General features: G+C 36.6%; 2 protein-coding genes across 2 annotated transcripts in view; both read right to left on the reverse strand.

The window, feature by feature from the left end:
• The window catches only part of LOC131779463 (deoxyribonuclease-1), a 3661-nt gene extending 1332 nt beyond the window's left edge, over positions 1 to 2329 (reverse strand). The window contains exons 1-4 of the mRNA XM_059096023.2: positions 1937 to 2329; positions 1080 to 1168; positions 853 to 939; positions 322 to 437 (exon numbers count right to left, since the gene is read on the reverse strand). Coding sequence (XP_058952006.2) covers positions 322 to 437; positions 853 to 939; positions 1080 to 1168; positions 1937 to 2203 — 559 coding nt within the window. The 5' untranslated portion in view covers positions 2204 to 2329. The remainder of the gene's footprint in view (positions 1 to 321; positions 438 to 852; positions 940 to 1079; positions 1169 to 1936) is intronic.
• A 662-nt stretch (positions 2330 to 2991) lies between these two features.
• On the reverse strand, positions 2992 to 16537 carry LOC131779437 (oxysterol-binding protein-related protein 9). Its single transcript, XM_059095990.2, has 25 exons — positions 16419 to 16537; positions 16001 to 16051; positions 14968 to 15046; positions 13968 to 14044; positions 13731 to 13838; positions 12895 to 12942; positions 12650 to 12679; positions 10915 to 10965; positions 10243 to 10721; positions 9902 to 9954; positions 9330 to 9371; positions 8038 to 8114; positions 7532 to 7617; positions 7298 to 7379; positions 6711 to 6803; positions 5896 to 5980; positions 5700 to 5810; positions 5538 to 5601; positions 5316 to 5412; positions 5181 to 5224; positions 5003 to 5084; positions 4715 to 4806; positions 4536 to 4605; positions 4018 to 4083; positions 2992 to 3884 (listed from the first exon to the last, which is right to left on the reverse strand). The coding sequence occupies exons 1-25, from the start codon at positions 16527 to 16529 to the stop codon at positions 3798 to 3800; spliced, it is 2265 nt and encodes a 754-aa protein (XP_058951973.1). The 5' UTR covers positions 16530 to 16537; the 3' UTR covers positions 2992 to 3797.
• Between the last annotated feature and the right edge of the window lie 935 nt (positions 16538 to 17472).

Raw genomic sequence — 17472 nt, forward strand, 5'->3', positions numbered from 1 at the left:
AAAGTAAAGAATAAAAACAAGTATAACATGACCTTTACTGGGTAAACATTCAAGTTAGCCTCTAGGAAACTAATATAGTGCGGTAGAGGTGATTAGTCTAAAAAGCCTTATCGAATTATGCTCTGATATGATATGTCATACCCTTGTTCTGGAATAAAGAATCGAACCAATCAAAATTTCGACTGTCAAAGCGTGATATCTTGTAAGTTACACTCAAGAAACTTCCTATCATAATCCCAGACGATCGATGCCAACCCTATCAACCCTCCAAAACACTCTTCTTTGGGCTTGAATCCCCTCGAGGTTTAACGTCATACTTACTGGTCACTGAAGAGTAAAAGTGAACGATATATGGTTCCCTTTCAAAAGTATCGCTCTGAAGATCTTCTTGGCCATCATCGTAAGTATAGCTATGTTTAACGGATAAAACGTCTTTCCTGTAGAGAATAAGGCCACATCTACATTGAAGTACACTGATGGAACTGTAGGCCCTCTTGTGCTGTTTAATGTGACCAGTGAATATTAGTATTATGGGGGTTGAGTGCAGAAGGTTTTCCCATACCGAGAGGGGTTTAACTGTGTCCTATCAGTCGTCTTCGGCCTTGTTATACACTTATTTGACGAATTTCGTCTCTCGTGTCATGTTAAGGGAAGCGAACAGGGATAAGTCTGTTCCGTCAGTAATGCTTAAAAAAGAAAAAAGGAAGTGATTCTGGGTTAAGACAGGCTAACGTACATATTTCATTAAAATCCTGACAGCAGCTCATAGCTGTACCAGTGAAAGAACCCCCTCAGAGTAAACCGGTTAAAGAATGCAAAGTAGCTGAATAAGTAAATTGTCGTTGGACTGACCTGAACAGGAACGCGTATTGTTCTTTGCTTGAAGATCTTCCAAGTCGCGGACTGATGGTGATATCGTAAATCCCTTTAGAGGAATTTCTGTGGAATGCAAAAATATAAACAGTTAATGATAAAAAGTACTAGTAATTTTTATAATGACAATAAGAATTACATATAACTGAGTTCTTCTTACAACATAACGAAAACTGAAACGATATCAAGAAACTCTCAACACGTACTTGTTTATTAGTGAAAGCAACTTAAGAATCGCTTTACCAGAGGCATCTCTGATCTCCTGGATAAGAATGACATCAAAGCGGAGAATAATCTGCAAGCATCATGGAGAAAACAAAATGACGCAAAACTAAAAAAAAACATAAATATGGTATGACTTATTGTACTCCCCAAAACGAAATACAGAAGGTAAAGTACCAGTAAATTTTAAGTAACCACCGTTAAGATTGCAATCACCTGATCAGTGAAAGTCGGAGGGGGAAGAGGGGGGGGGGGATGGGTGAGTGTGTTCAGCGAGTCTATGCGTTCGCCGCACTTAAAGCTATCTCCACTATATCACCTGCCGACTGATGGTAAGAACTATTAGTAATGAGTTCTACCTTGGCAACAACGTACAGTGACCACTCAAAGAAGAGACTATTCTGAAGGAAGAGGTGAAGGTTCATTCAGTTCATCGTTTTGAAATCGAATAGTCCGTGTGAACTGAACAGCTGTAAGAATAATCTGCAAAAAGTCCAGCTACACCTTTCTTTTCCGGTAACAGTAATTAACTTACATCGAAACATTTCTCAAGACTATACCTTTAAAAAAGACAATTATCTATAGCTCAACTGGGATTATAAAACTGTTTTCGTCGCTAGAAAATCTTGCTTTAAGCCATGGCCACTTTTACAAAAACGACAAGTACAACCCCCAGGCCAACTGTAAACAGCAACAGTAGCTCATAAGACATTATAATGTCCCTCGCTGCCCGAAATTTTATTTTGGGCCAACAAAACTACAAACTAACATTTAACCGGCTGCTGTAGCAATGAAATACGAAAAAGACAAACCTAATATCATTTGCTTCAGCTACACAAACCTTAACAAGAAGTTCAGGTATTCCTGGTGTCTCCATTTTCTTCTTACCAAATGTTTGGACGTTGAAAGCGGCAATTTTCAGGTTGTTGGGCTGATTCTGTGAATCGTCTCTTCTCTTTTGTTGCTTGTGGTTATTAGGAAACTCAACAATGAATGGCTGCTGAATGTCTCTTACAGCCTGTATAGTCTGCCCAGCTTTGTCAAAATTTTGGTCACAGAAAACCAAGGAAAGTGTCGCAACAAAACAAGCCAGGATGGTAAAACCCATTTTAACAACACAATGAATACCCAAAATAAAGAAGCTCTCTTGTACATACAAAATGTGGGACTCTCTTACACTAATGCAACACCCTCGAGGGCAGGTGAGATTGGCACAATAAAAAAAATGGACGTATCAAACTATACATCAAATGCTACTTTACGAAAAAGCAAGGTTTAAAAAAACAAACATTACCAAATGAAGAAATGTAAAATGGTTTCCGTGTTTACACAGCCTGATGTAAACACGCGGGAGGTTGGGAGAACACGAGATAAGCGTAGGAAACCACGACGCGAAGCGGAGTGGTTTCCAGCTTATCGAGCTGTATCTTATCTTATCAACCTCCCAAGTGTTTACATCAGGCTATGTAAACACGGAAACCATTTTACATTTCTTTTATAAAATAACTAATGCAAGAGGAACGAAAACCGTGTTTACATACGCTCATGTAAAATGGTTTTATGGCCAATCAGAGCGCGCGTACTATTTGAATTATTTTATAAAATAAATTACAAAAGGGCAGAATCACTCCGTTATAACTCTTTCGATATTTTGGCCACCATTTGGCTCTCTAATTTCGAAAATTTTGAAAATTACACAAAGTTCTCAGCAGAATACAAATCAAGATTATTTGTAAGTTTTAACGGTGAAAATCTTCCCAATGGTAGCTTTCTGAAAATGTCAAATATTATTCTGAACGTTTCAAGGAGCTAAATCTGTGTTAACAAGTAGGACTCAAGTAATAATTGCTAAAAACACGACCCAACTGTGTTAACGAAAGAAACAGTGGAGGAAACTGTAAAAAGCTTTTTAAATTTATTTCCTTTAACAATAACAGTACAAAAGCACTTCTCGTTATCTTTTCTAAAACTTATTTTAAATTCCTTTGACAAGAATTTCCTTCTACAAGTGTACTGACGTCTTCCTTGAAATATGATCTCAACCCCTTGTAATATAAATGGATACTTCGGCTGAGTAAATTAAATAGACATTTTGTAAACGACACCCAAAGATGTGTTGAATTTCTTTTAAAACCTAAGGTAACGAGTTGCAATTGATTTTGATAATTACACATACTTAAGTACCTATATTTGGATCAAAGTCTTTCTCGTATTTTCTCCTCGAGTGGATAAACAGTAAATTAAGACACAAAGAAGTAAACTTAAAATATTGTCTTGCTATCTTGCTCGAAATTTAGTTTTAGCGTCTTTTCTTTTCCTTCACAGCCGAAAGAGTGCTAAAAATACTTCTTAAAGCCAACATAGTGGTTTTTATGGAACAGTATCCGGTTTTTAAAATTGTACGGATATAATTACTTTGTTCTAATTTCCATAAAAAAAAAAAAGCGTTTCAAAATAGCTTGTGCCAGACATTTATTCCCAAAAGAGAAAAAACAACCCTGAAGTGTTCTATTCATTGAGCAGCTAAGAAGTCAGCAATTCAACACAAATTTTAAATTATTTGCTTCACTTCACTGGGTTCTATTTTAGAAACCTGTATTTAGGACCGTGAATCTTATGCATCGACTTAGGGTGAGTTGGGTGAATGAATATGTATCCACGGCAACAAGCATCAAGCCACAGCTTCAGTATCCAGCGGAGACTCATTTGTTTTTAGAAGGACTCGGATTGGCAAGCCTTGTTATTAATGGTTTGTGGTACACCCAGTTTTCTCCCACTTCATGGAACAACTGCCAATCAAAACCAAAGAGACAAATGTTTAACCTTTAACAGCAGGAATATAAGTAGAATCAAGCATCCCTCTTCTGTGAACTCTCCTTATAAGATTTACCTCCCCACCCTCACAGTCAAAAAACAACTTACCTTTGTTTGCCAAGTTAGTCCTTTTTCTTTTCTTTCTCTCGCCTCTGCTCGCTGTCGTTCTTCTAACTAAAAATGAAAAATGGCAGAAACTAGTAAGTTATATTCCAGTTAATTGCTTAACATATCACTAACTAGAACAAGTAGAAAAAGGATCGGACATAATCCACTATTTACTGATAACTTATAAATATATTTCAATAACATCGAAAGGTAGGGAGTGGTCGCCAAGACGCCCGAGCCAAAGGTTCAAATTTAAATCAGTCGACTAACAAAATATAAATAAACAATGTAAATAAACACTGAGACAACAAGAAAATAAGTAAGAAAAAAAAATTAGGTAGACCTTCAGCATTTATACTAATGAGAGATCAATCAATAGGATATGCACAGGAGCACACGAGACTATATAAAGTTCATACACAGGCACACCAAGAGCTTGCCATGAGTCAGCCGCATTAAAACGAAATTATTTCAGAGAAGTTATAGCGGTTTTAATAACAAAGAACATATCTACGTACCTTGTGTTTCGCTTCAGTTGCATTTTCCACATCGTCATCCTTTAAACTTATTGTAACATCTTTCCATAATCTGAGTGGAGAAAGATTCGCCAATCAAACAAAGGGAATACTTACTCCTTCTCTTTAAACAAATACAACCTACAAACAAAACTAGCATCAACAAGATGTGGGATGCTTACCTCCTAGATTCGTTTCCTTCTTGTTTATGAATTTTCTTTACAGTTTTCATGACTGTTGGCATGCTCAATGTATCAACAAATAATTCGGGTTCCTAGGAAAAACCGGAGTTACAGATGAGAAGAAAAAAACGTCCTTCTCTCACTTAAAAACTAGCTTGGTGTTACAACGGCGGCGGGTGGAGTTTTGGTAGTTTACAGCAGATTTTTAAGTATGATCAGTGAAGACGCTGCTGTCTCACAGCTGTCTTAAAGGCAAACACTTGACTAACTAATTTATCGCCTGGTTACCTCTCGATCGGAATATTTGGCAAACATTTGTCCATTCCATTCCCCTGTGATGGTAAGAAAGGTTTTCTTATCTTCTGGAGAACTAAAGCAGACAAAAAAGACTAATTGACGGTCAAGGACAAAATCGTTTGTAAATAGGAAACAGCAACAATCCCAGCAAAGTGCGTTTTACACTTACGTTACTTCACAAGTTATACGATGCTTTTTACCACCATAAAAAGGCTGAAATGTAAAAAAATACAATTATAATCATAAAGAGCACAGACAGATATAGGTGAAAACAAGCTTCCTCTGAGCAGAGCAGTAAACAAACCCGACAATGGAACTGTACTGCAGCTTGATATCCAGTTTTAGAACAAGTTATGTTGGTTTTTCCTCCAATCTCCACCCAAGGAACTGTGAGAATTGATCTGTAACACGAAAGATCCAAATTCACTCCAGGAGTCAATATTTCACGTGTGAAGCAATTGAAAAAATTAGTCTTGTCTAGTGAAATCGAGTTAAGAGCAAATACCACAACACTGAAAACTTCTACCTGCCATAGCCATTAGGGAATGTTAATACATAGTCCTCGTTATATGGTAAAACTGACACACAACCTGTAACAAGAATAAATAGGATCAGTATGGAGGAAAAGCTTTGACCTGAGGTGTTTCAAACGAAAAAGATGTTAAAGCCTTAGAAAATAAGGTGTCACCTTGTCCAATATTTTCTACTCCAACTGACAGTCCTAGAAACTTTGACTTGGTCCAGATGTGTGCATTGAACGATATCTGTTTACTGCAATTCTCTGCATAAAACGCAGAAACTAGGAACAAATAACATACATTATAATAATACTTCAAGAATTACATGTCAAGCACCTGACAAGCCTTCAAGAAATCAATACTCACTTGGAGGATGATGGGATACTTGCTCGGCAATGAAAGTGACGTCATCTTCTGATGCCCACGGCAGTGGTCCATCAACTGGACATTTCTACAAATCACGAAAACATAAAAAAATGTTAAGCTACAAAGTATTTCAAGAAAGACGTCTGTCGTTTTATATCTACCTTGGTACATTTTTTTATATTATTAACTCAGTCGTAAATCTTTTTTGACCCAAAGAAAAACAATCATACTCCATCTTTACATTTTTTTTTTCCTCGTTCACATCAGTTTGAGTAGGAGACAATAAAAACTGAGTCGTCCACTCGACTTAAACCTACAATCCTTTTGATTTTTCATTCAGCAGACTCCGATAGGTTTTTGCAACACCCTAATGACGTACCAGGCATGCAACAGTTCTTGAGTTTTCTTCGGTTTTTTTGGTTTTAAATCAATGTCCTATTGGAATCTCTACAACGAGTAGCACCAAGGCATCTACATTATGTGTATTTCAATATAATGGTAACAGAGAATGGTGGTAAAGCTAAGCATTTTCCTTTCTTTAGTTTTCATATTTGGAGCAGTAGGGGATGGGGTGTATGAACGATGAATAACACGGAGATATTCTGATAACTACACGTAGAAAGCCAACCCTACTTCCTCATTTGGTGAAATCTGTTCACTTCCTGTTTTCATTTAAATTCAGTCATTTTCCTGTTGGGTGGTCTGTGTAGTCATAGGACATTTATTGTGACGAAGCACATGTTGTTTTAATAGCTGACATTTCAGTCAAATCCATAACGACTCATTTGATCAGATAAGTTATGTCACTAACTCACCTCTGTTCTTGACGTTTCACACTCAGGCAAAACCCAGAAACAACGAAACACCTCTCCTAGGATAGGATTGTAAGGCTTCTTTGCTACTGAGCCCTATAAAAAATAAAAGTTCACAGAAACGTTTTTGTTCTCAACAACAGTCCTTATTATACCTATTTTCGTGAAGCAGTGACAAAATTTCTCCTGGCCAGCCGCAGCTAATGGTAGTCTACACAGGCCAGTCTATCAAGGTTATTTCACCAATCAATAATACTTGACGGCTTAGAGCGAGGGAAAAGTGAAAGTGAAATCTTTGGAGTTAAATTCTGCGGCTGGATGCCAAGGGCATCCACGGCAACGGATAAGCTGCCAGCATACCTTTAATCGATGGGATTTAAAAATGTTCTATGAACTAGCTAAAAGAGAAGTGTTAAGTAGCAAAAACGTATTAGCGATCACGTTGAGATGGACTAAGTGAGCGGGAAACAAATAAGCTGTTTATTGTCGGTTTACCTGAAGAAAACTGTATATCTTGAAAAATAATGATGTAACAAATTAATCTAACGCTTAGTAACAAATAAGTCAGCAAAGAGGAATGTTTAACATACCTTACGACCAGCGTGGAAAGCAGACAAATACCACCTAACTACTGCTATCATACGATCTCTTGGATGTGAATAGTTCACAATACTAAAAATACAACAAACAACACACAAGTTAATGCATACTTGATCACTTCATGCACGAAAAATCTGCTGAGACATCAAATTCTTATCTAATATTCGTTACGTTGACAAACTGACTGAACATTGGAAAACAAAACTACCACTGACGGAACTTACTCGACAAACAGGTCAGGGTGAGCAAAAAAATCTGCATACATTTCCAACAAAGACCTTCTCTCCAGGATAAACGTCGGAAGAACAACCTACAAGCGGGAAAAAAGTCTAAGATGTCAATCAATCAATCAATCAATCAATCAATCGAGTGACAGAGCCAATGAAGAGTCTAGTTTCGCAGCATAAGCGATTCTTTTTCATAAAATAATTCAAATAGTACGCGCGCTCTGATTGGCCATAAAACCATTTTACATGAGCGTATGTAAACACGGTTTTCGTTCCTCTTTCATTAGTTATTTTATAAAAGAAATGTAAAATGGTTTCTGTGTTTACATAGCCTGATGTGAACACTTAAGAGGTTGGGAGAACACTCGATATGCTGGAAACCACTCCACTTCGCGTCGTGGTTTCCTACGCTTATCTCGTGTTCTCCCAACCTCCCGCGTGTTTACATCAGGCTATGTAAACACGGAAACCATTTTACATTTCTTCAGTTATAATCAGTTCACCTTGGTCAAGTCCATTCCCAGACGCACTTGAGATAACAAATGAGTGATAATACTGCTATGTTTGTCGATAGCCTCAACTGCAATCAACAAAAACAACCCACAAATGATAAATCTGGATGGACTAAGCAATATTGTTGTCTCCTTATGCGTTTAAATTTGAGAATAACTGATGACAAAAATAAAAACAGCGACTAGGAGCATTAATAAGCCATTCTAATAAACCACACAGCAGCCGAAACAAAGTCACTTTCATAGAAAAACAAAATAAGGAAAAATAGCAGTTAAGTCTTACCTCTGACAGTTTTTGCCATTGTTTAAGCAGTTTTACCGAAATTAACGATACTGTGCTTTTAGTTATACTTTCGCTATTGTGCCAAATAGTTCCCATTACGTAATATGTTGTGTAGATCACAAGAATCTCGTGAGACAGAGACACAGTTACGGTAATGTTAGGCACGTGCTTCTCTAACCGGCACGACAGTGTCAAAATACAAGCTAATAGGGTTATTCATCGTACCAACGTTCAAGCATTGCTCTTTTATGTAAAGTTACAAGCAAAGCCTTAACACTACTGAAATGGAGGACTACGGAGGAAAGGAGATAATAATAATTTTTATTTTGTTGCATGTGAAGTGTTTCATCAGGAGAAACGCTCAGTCTTAGTATGGGAGATCGTCTACTTATGAATGCACGAGCACGTTGACGTAATATTTATTTCGAGCCCTTGTCACTAGTTAGATATTTCTGTTTCAGGCCAAGGAATTTAGCAAATTGACAGTTTCTCCAAACTGATTTCCAACCTCCTTCCGTTTTTAGTGTATGAGGGGCAACTGTATAATTTGATTAGATCTGTAACACAATCTAAATAACATTTCCCAAAAGAGCCTCTCAACCGAGATAAGCCTCTTACCCCACCCCACTAGAGAGTTACCCCTTACAAGACCTTCAACTTCCTTCAAAGTAATAACATTTAAGGTGAATCTCAGATTTCTTCAAAGACTGTTGAAGGGTTTGTTTGGTTAGGTGGGTTAAAAAGGAAACGAGACAACAGGTTTTTCTTGATTTATGAGTCAAAAAAATTATGTGTATTGATATCCGTGATGAGGCTAACTGACTTTCACCTCGTTAACTGTTAAAAGAAACTTCTAAGGAACGTTGTATAAAATCAATAAGTATCGACGTGTCAAGCTATTGCCAAGTTATTACTCGTAAATAATTATTATTGTCATCATAAGATTCAAAAGCGGTGTTTCGTTAAACCTTACGCCTACATACATTTGCAAATCACTTACGGTCTCCTCCTGTAGTGTCATCATCCTCTATTTCATATTCGTCTAAATTAAAATATACATATAGAGATACTTTAGTATATTAACAACAAAGTAAAGGCCTTTTTAACTCCCTCATTTACAAAAATTTGAACCGGGCTTTGACCAAACATTCAAAATTGGATTTCTCTGACACTTACACAATTCCAGTGGGAAAAAAAGAAGCAACAAGGTCAAGTGTGTTAATTTAGGGGCTTAAGAGATTCAGTTAACCGTTTAACTCCCAAAAGTGATTAACATGTTACTTCTCCCAATAATATCCATACATTATCCAGCAAGCAGGTAATGAGAATACTCAAACTTATTAGAGAAAGGTTATCTTGATCTAACACCAAATTCTCCCAGCTACTTTACAAGGAAATGTGTAGTAGCTAGAGGGGAGAATTAACAATCAGATCCTGTAAGTTAGAGGGTTAAGAAAGGGATTTTACTGTACAATTTCTAATTATTTCCATGATTAAGGCCAAACAAACCAAGCCTTGGATTCTCTTAACTATGGACATACCGCCATTTATATAAATAACACAAAAAATTACCTCGATCCATCCACTTCTTGGATGCTGAAAATGGGTTACTCTGAGGAGGAGAGCTGTACAAAAAAAAGACAACAACAATAACAACAACTGTCAACAAAGAATTACCTTAAGTTTGAAATTAACATTTCAAAGACTCTGATATTGGGCAAGCCTTACTCTATTCAAGCTCCAATTATGATGACTTCTTCTTGAAGCACAGTCAACCTTACCTCATGGCACAATATATTTACAGCTATTGAGTTAGCTTACTGCAGTTGTGTAACAGTGCAAATTATAATAATGATTATTGATGTTACATAGAGGCAATGTTGTTATTGGACAGAGAGAGGTCCACCACTAACCTTGACGGTGCAGATTCTGAGTCATGGAACTCATCTGCATCAAAGAATTCCACTTCATCTTCATCCTCGCTACTGGAGTATGAAGTGAATGGTACCACATGATCATCACGACTTGGTGACAAAGAGAACCCAACTTGTGGGTGAATACTTGTTCTGTCAAGTTGTAAGTGAACACTTCTTTCAGCTGATGATAGTTCATGGTTAGATTTTGATGTTGCCTTAGAGGATTCAAAACCACATCCTTCATCACTGGAAACTGAAGAAGACTTATCCCTCACATTAAGTGAGGAGTCACTCTTACTGGACTTAAGGGTTCTGTTTTCTGCTGCAGTTTCCACATTTTGCTCTCCTTGATTCCCACCTCTATCACTGTCCTGTGCAAGAGAAGGGTCTGGGCTTTTGGCTGAGTTATGATCATTGAGTACTGGCATCACTAGCTCTACACAAGTACTTGCAGCAACTGATTTCTCACATTCAATCTGTTGGAATTAAAGTAACGCAAGAACTGTTTACAAATGTTAGCTTTATGGGTGTTCACAGGAAGGAGAATGGGTGTTAGTTTACAAAGTTTCAAAGCAGAACTGTTTCATAAATTAATGATGAAAAAATCATCAACACAGTTACAGTCCTCAAATAACAATGTTGGTCTATCAAGTATAGAAGAACAGTTACCTTTAGAGCAGACATCTGCTTCAAGCAATGATTCATTGACTCCAGCATTCTCTATTGAAGAAAAAAATCATAACTATTGTTTTGTGGATACCTCCATCAAGGGCCATTTTTCCTAGACTGATTAATCACTTGGAAAAATCTCCAATTGAACTGTATGTTTCTTACAGCATTTCTTATTATTTTAGATGTTGACACATGAAAAATTCTCTTGGCCTTAAAAGATTGAAGTTTAGTTACAACACAAACCATTCAGAATACCATAAAAAGAAATCTATTTTGAATAACAATTTATGGCCCTCTAAAAAATATGAACCCAACAGGTACCTGTTTGGAAAAGCATTACTTTGCATGAATAATTTATATTGTACTTTAGGAGGACATCACTTCTGGAAACTTTCTTCATTGCTTAGCTTTCCACGTAGGGTTACTAACTCTTGTTTGTTTGAATTTCATGTAATTGAATTTTATTTATCGACTGAAATTGCAAGTTGCAAGAACCTTACTCAATTTATAGGTACTTGATAATGTGAAAATGGAAAACTACAAAACTACAGTCTTATGGAAGTATAAAAACAAGTTTGCAAAATATCTCTAAATTCCAACCTCATAATCTTATTTTAAAATTTCATGCAGGACATAAAAAATAACCAAGAAAGGTGCAGTGTAAGTTATGTCTGCTAACAATGTTTTGTTATTCTACACAAAGATAAATTCATGTATGAAATAGTCCATTCAGTGGAAACAAGACCCAATGCCAGGAATGTGGTATTTTTGTCAACTATTACTTAAACGTTTTGGTACAGACCCTTATTGTTGTCACTCCTTAATAAATTATCTTAAATATATTAAAGTTCACACGGCAACCAGGTAGGCAATCAGAAATGGTTTGATGCTACTCTGGTTTACAGATTTAGTGACTTTGACCCCTGATGAAGGCACTAGACAGGAGTGTCGAAACGTTGGGTCTATGAATTGTAACTTCTTCAGTTACATTCATTAAATCTGTAAACCAGAGTAGCATCAAACCATGTCTTATCTTAAATACTCAGTACTGTGCAGTGTACAGCACTTTGTCTTTCGCTGTTGTTTGTTATGAATTAAATTGCTAAAATCATAAAAGTACACATTTGTTTGGTTGTTATGAATAGATAACACTTGGAAAGCCTAAAAGGGGTACAACTTCAAAAATAGATATAGGAATCATCTATTTCATGAATATAAGTACTTTATCCTACCATCCAAGTAATGAGTAATCATAAAAAGTTTCCAAAACATTTGGTAAGCTTGTGCCCAGGTACAATACCTGGAATTAGTAAATTCATCCCTTTATCATTTATCTGCTGAGATTGGCCGCATACCCATTCAGTTTACCCATGATGGCTAGGATCACAGATCTTCAGTCAATCTCACGGCTTTAAATGAAGGACAGTTTTTTGTCAAAGGTGTCACCCAGAATTAACTCTAGGACAACCCTAACAGAGGGTGGGTTGCATGAGACTTTCTTGGCTGATTTTCTATCTCGCTTTTGTTGTATGATTGACAGCCAAGCTTACCCTCTTTCATAGGTCAGGTAGCAGGCTTGATGTTTGAGGTTGGACAATGTGGAGTGTCAAAGAAAGGCAACTGGGTAGAGGGTGCTGCTGACTTTGAATATTGGGTTAAGCATACAGTTAATGTGTGAGCAAACACCTTTTTGCCAATCATTTTTAACCTTCCTTAATTTGCTGTTACTTACAGTAGATGAGTCCTTTAGGATAGCATATCTCTAAGGAAACCAAAAGTACAAGTAATTTAATTAAGCTCCCTGACTTCGTTGTGATGTGTAGTAAAATGAGTTTGATAACATAAAATTCTGCCAAGTACATGAAAGGGAAGGTCAGGGGATGGGTGTTCTAAATCAATTGTCCTAAAAAGTTCTTTTTTTTCCCACCAAAACAATTGTTCAAAAAATTGAACCTAAACAACAGCAAGCAAAAATACCTGTGAATCTTGAGCTCCTGTATCAGCACTCATTCGAGTATGTAAATTCTACAAGAAATATTTATAACATAATTGTATAACTGCCTCCTCTTGGTCTAAACAAACTATATTGAGGTATGATTTGTCTTAGCAAGTTTTCAAATTAACAGAATTGGATAGAATCCCTTAGGTGACTGGAAAGGCTTCACTGTCCTACAAGCACAACTAAAATTTACTTCACCCAAAAAATGCTACTATTAAGAATTTGTTCATGCTTAGCGTGCATATATCAAGTTATGGATGCATGCGGGAAGTTTGGAAAGCATGAAAAATATGTAAGAGTAGCTCGAGGCGCAGCCGGGAGCAACTCTAGCTTTTTTAGTGCTCTCCAAACTACCCAAGTGCATCCATAACTTGATATACGCACAGCTAAAAGCATGAGCAAATTCTTTTATAACAGAGCGGCAATGAACAAAAACTGCTCACGTCATCTTATTTACACACAGGCGTGTGTAAATAAAGATTTTGTTCATAGCAGCTCAATAGGACTTACATAGAGCAAGCACGCATGTGATGTTATAATACTTATTTTCAAATGAAATCAAAGTGACATGACAAAACAACCAAAGGTTTTTTACGTCTTTTATATTTTGGAGGTAAGGAAACTCTGTGACATCACAACACAAATTCATTCTTGGATTTTCCCAAAGTAATGTACTAAGACAGCATTAAAGAACTTCTATTTGGCAGAAAAACATGTATGTCCACCAAGAAGATGGGGGCTTACACTATCAGAGATGTGATGATGTATACTTATACAGAGTAAATGAAGTAAATTCAACATCACTTGTATACACCTTGATTTGTTGTTCAAGAATCTTCTGGTATGCATCAGCTTCTGCTAGACGTTGTTCCAAGTTTTCTTGAGAGGGATCAAACAGAGTCTGAAAACCTGCCATTGGTCTCTGAAAAGATTTAGGCACAAAACAATGTCGAATCTTCCAAGGCACAGAATAACAATAGTATACTTTCCAATTTACATAAACTGAACACACTTCAATTCAAGATCCTGAAATAAGAAAGAAATAAGAAACCTTTCTGGCTTGTGAATGTCTTTTGATTGTGTCTTCTAAAGCTCTAATCCAGCGTTCTCTCTCCTCTGCATCACGTGCTGACAAAAGGAGAGGAAGCTATTATAATCAAAGTCGTAAATAAAGTAAAGCTAAAAAAATTAAAAACAAACAAGAATCAAAAAGGCCAGAACAGGACAAATAGAACTTCATACTTCATAAATAAAAGATCTATATTAAAATGCTGACATACAGGTTCTGATTTAAGCTCAGCATTGGTTACAAATTAATTTCCTCAATTATGGTAATGTATGATGATGTATAATAATGAGTTGGGAACCTTAAAAAAAAATATGCTGTAAATTTCTGGTTTTGACAGGCTTTAAGTTGACCAGCTGATCAAACAATCTGACCATGGATATCTAATACAATGTTACTTAACTTGAGACAGGCTAAAGGTTGACCAGCTGGTCAAATAATTTGACCATGGATATCTTATAAAATGTCACCTAACTTGAGGCAGGCAGGCAAAACACTGAAAAGTATTGTTTTCAATCAACTGTCACATTATGGTATTCTTCAGAGGAACACAAGTTCACGTTCAAGTTTTTGGTCTAACAGATTACCTTCTCATCCCTTAAAAACTAGTCAGTAACTTGGAAAATGACCCCCAATGGAATTGAGTCTTTTGCAGGTTTGAATTTATAAAAATGGAACATCAGAACTTGGGCAAAATTAACTGCTATAGACGAAACTCTGTATTTCGTGTGGTGGAGTTATTGAATAATTACCCCCATTGAAACAAAGACCATAGCTAGTACAATGAATGAGATCAAATTATACATACAGCTCATGGAACTGATCAAACTTTGTTGCAGCATGTATGTTTTTCCAGTTATTTGCAGCTGCAATATACATCCTTATTCAAAATTTGGAAATATTAAGAAGCATTATATTAAAGTGTAAAATTATAATTATTAATTTAAATTATATGTCAAGGAGAGTAAAAACTTTATATGGATACCTTGAAAGTGAAAGGTCTTTTGATCACAGCTTATTGTAAAGGTGCTGTCCTCTTCATCATCAATTCCAATGTTTGCCCCCTAAAATTTATTTCATTACGTCAACCAACTTTTTCACATGTAATCTTTAAATGAATGCATCAAAATTTTGACTTGGACTGTTATGTAGAGGTCAGGCTGGCTATATCACAGGATCTTTAGCTACATGTACAGCGTAAATGTAGAATTTACTCCCATATAAATTGTTATATTTAATTTGAGTAAGATACTTAGGGACAAGACAATGAGTGAGAATTAAGGGGCGGGGTTACATATCTTGTACCCCTTCCTCACATCATATAATTATCCATAGGTTCAATTTTTCAAACATTGCAGGGCTACATCTCTGTAAGCTTCTTTACAGATAACCCCAAAGCTCAACTTTACACCTTAAGGGTCCTTTTCAACAAAGTCAATGCCAATGAATATAGAAGCAATCCTTGCAGTTATGAACACTACTGAACTAGTATTCAGGCCCACATAGGACTTGAACCTATGACCTCTGCAATACCCATGCAGCACTCTACCAACTGAGCTAACAAGCCAACTGGGAGCTAGTCATTATGTTGGATCCAAATAAACCTTCCAAGTAGTGAACAATGACTGTAAATATAGGAAAATCATGTAATGTGCACTGCGGTTGAAGAAACTAATATAAGAGTGATCCTTGCAGTCATGAACACATCTAAACTACTAGTTGAAATAAGACCTGAAAAAATTCAGGTCCATACAAAATTTGAACCCATGAACTTTGAGATATCGGTGCAGCACCCTGCCAACTGAGCTAACGAGTGCTCTACCAACTGAGCAAACAACCACTACATCAGTAGTGTTCATAACTGCAAGGATCGCTTCTGTATTCATTTCTTTATCTGCAGTACACATATAAGATTTTCATATATTTACAGTCAAAGTCAATGCCTTTTGCCAACTGCTCCATATGAAACATTGCATTGAAAAGATGTGGAGGGTCTGTCAGATATCAACTTAGTTTACCTTCAGACGTAAACATCCTCTTCTCGTTCCTCTCATCATTTTGTCCTTGGACTGTGATCAATAGCAACATGGTCAAACAGAATTTTCAATTTACGAAATAACATCATCTCGTCGATCGTAATTACATTTAATTTGAATCATACGTTTACTTTTCTCCATATAAAATTCCTCTTTGTTTTAAGTTTCCGTTTCTCCCAAGACGCTAAATAACGTACGTAGCCAGTAGGAACGAGCCTGAATATGTTGCCTAATGGCCCTCCTCCCCATTACTTGTCCTAAAATTTCACTGAATGTGCACCGTAGTTATTTTGGTTCCCTGACCGTCTACGATTGACTTTCTTACGTGAACGCAGGTTTAAAGGTAAAAGCGAGTGCTTTGTTATTTTATGGAAATCACCCCAGAAGGAATTAGACTCACTGTATAATAGGACAACAACCCTGTATTATCATCCAAAACAAACCACCGATACTGCCATCCTTTTACAACATTCGTCCATTTAGATAGAGGTCCTTCCATCACGACCGCCATTTTGAATCTTTCCTAGAGCCCAGTCACGAGCAACATTACTTAAGTGATATGTGGTGTAAAGATCACGTAGTGTTTTCAATCACTACAAAGGTCTATAAGGCACAGCGTTACAATTTGATTTAAGATATGAACACATAAAAAAAATCATCTGGCAAAAATAAGTTACTTTTCTTGCCAAGAAATTGATGAAAGGGAGAAGGGCGGGGTTGTACCGTAATGTTCGACGAAGTTATGAGAGAAAGCCCTATAGACAAAGGAAAATGGTGAGGTATGGGAGGGAAAGGGAAGGAAGCCTGTTGAACGGAAATGCAGATATAATGGAAGGAAAGACAGAAGGAGCACAAGGAAAACATGATGAACTTAGCGGGAGAGGAGAAATGTAAGGTGACGTAAAAAATGGACGGATAAAGAAAAGGACCAGAGGAGTACTAAAGACACTTAATCTGCTATATTTTCTCGCTTTATATCATCTCTCATTAGAAAGTATTAAAATGTTCAGGCAAAGTTGCGTTTTAGTATAATATATTAACAGGTGAATTCCTCACGAAAATACCCGCCTTTACATGAAATTGTACTAAAGCTGAAACTGGAAACACCTTCCATGGTCGGTTACAAAGTAGTTAATCCCGTAGCAGTTCAGTTATAAACATAGTTCAAACGTTATTTTCCTTTGTTTCACAGATGGCGAATAACCCTTCGGAACAAAAAAGGGAAAGAGAGACAGCCTCCCGCCTTCGTTCAACTATATTTTCTTATCAAGATCTTTATTTGTCATTATTGTAATTTTTTTTATTATAATCATTATCTTTTCTTATTACTTCTATTTCATTTTGCTCGCTTGCGACAGAAATGAGTCGAAATGAGTGACTTTCAATTTCGACTATCGCATGGCCAGTCAAAATGATGCAAAATCGAGCAGCCCTCGTCCAAACCTTCAATACGT

The sequence above is a fragment of the Pocillopora verrucosa genome, chromosome 12 (genome assembly GCF_036669915.1).
Source record: "Pocillopora verrucosa isolate sample1 chromosome 12, ASM3666991v2, whole genome shotgun sequence".
Taxonomy (NCBI): Eukaryota; Metazoa; Cnidaria; class Anthozoa; order Scleractinia; family Pocilloporidae; genus Pocillopora; species Pocillopora verrucosa.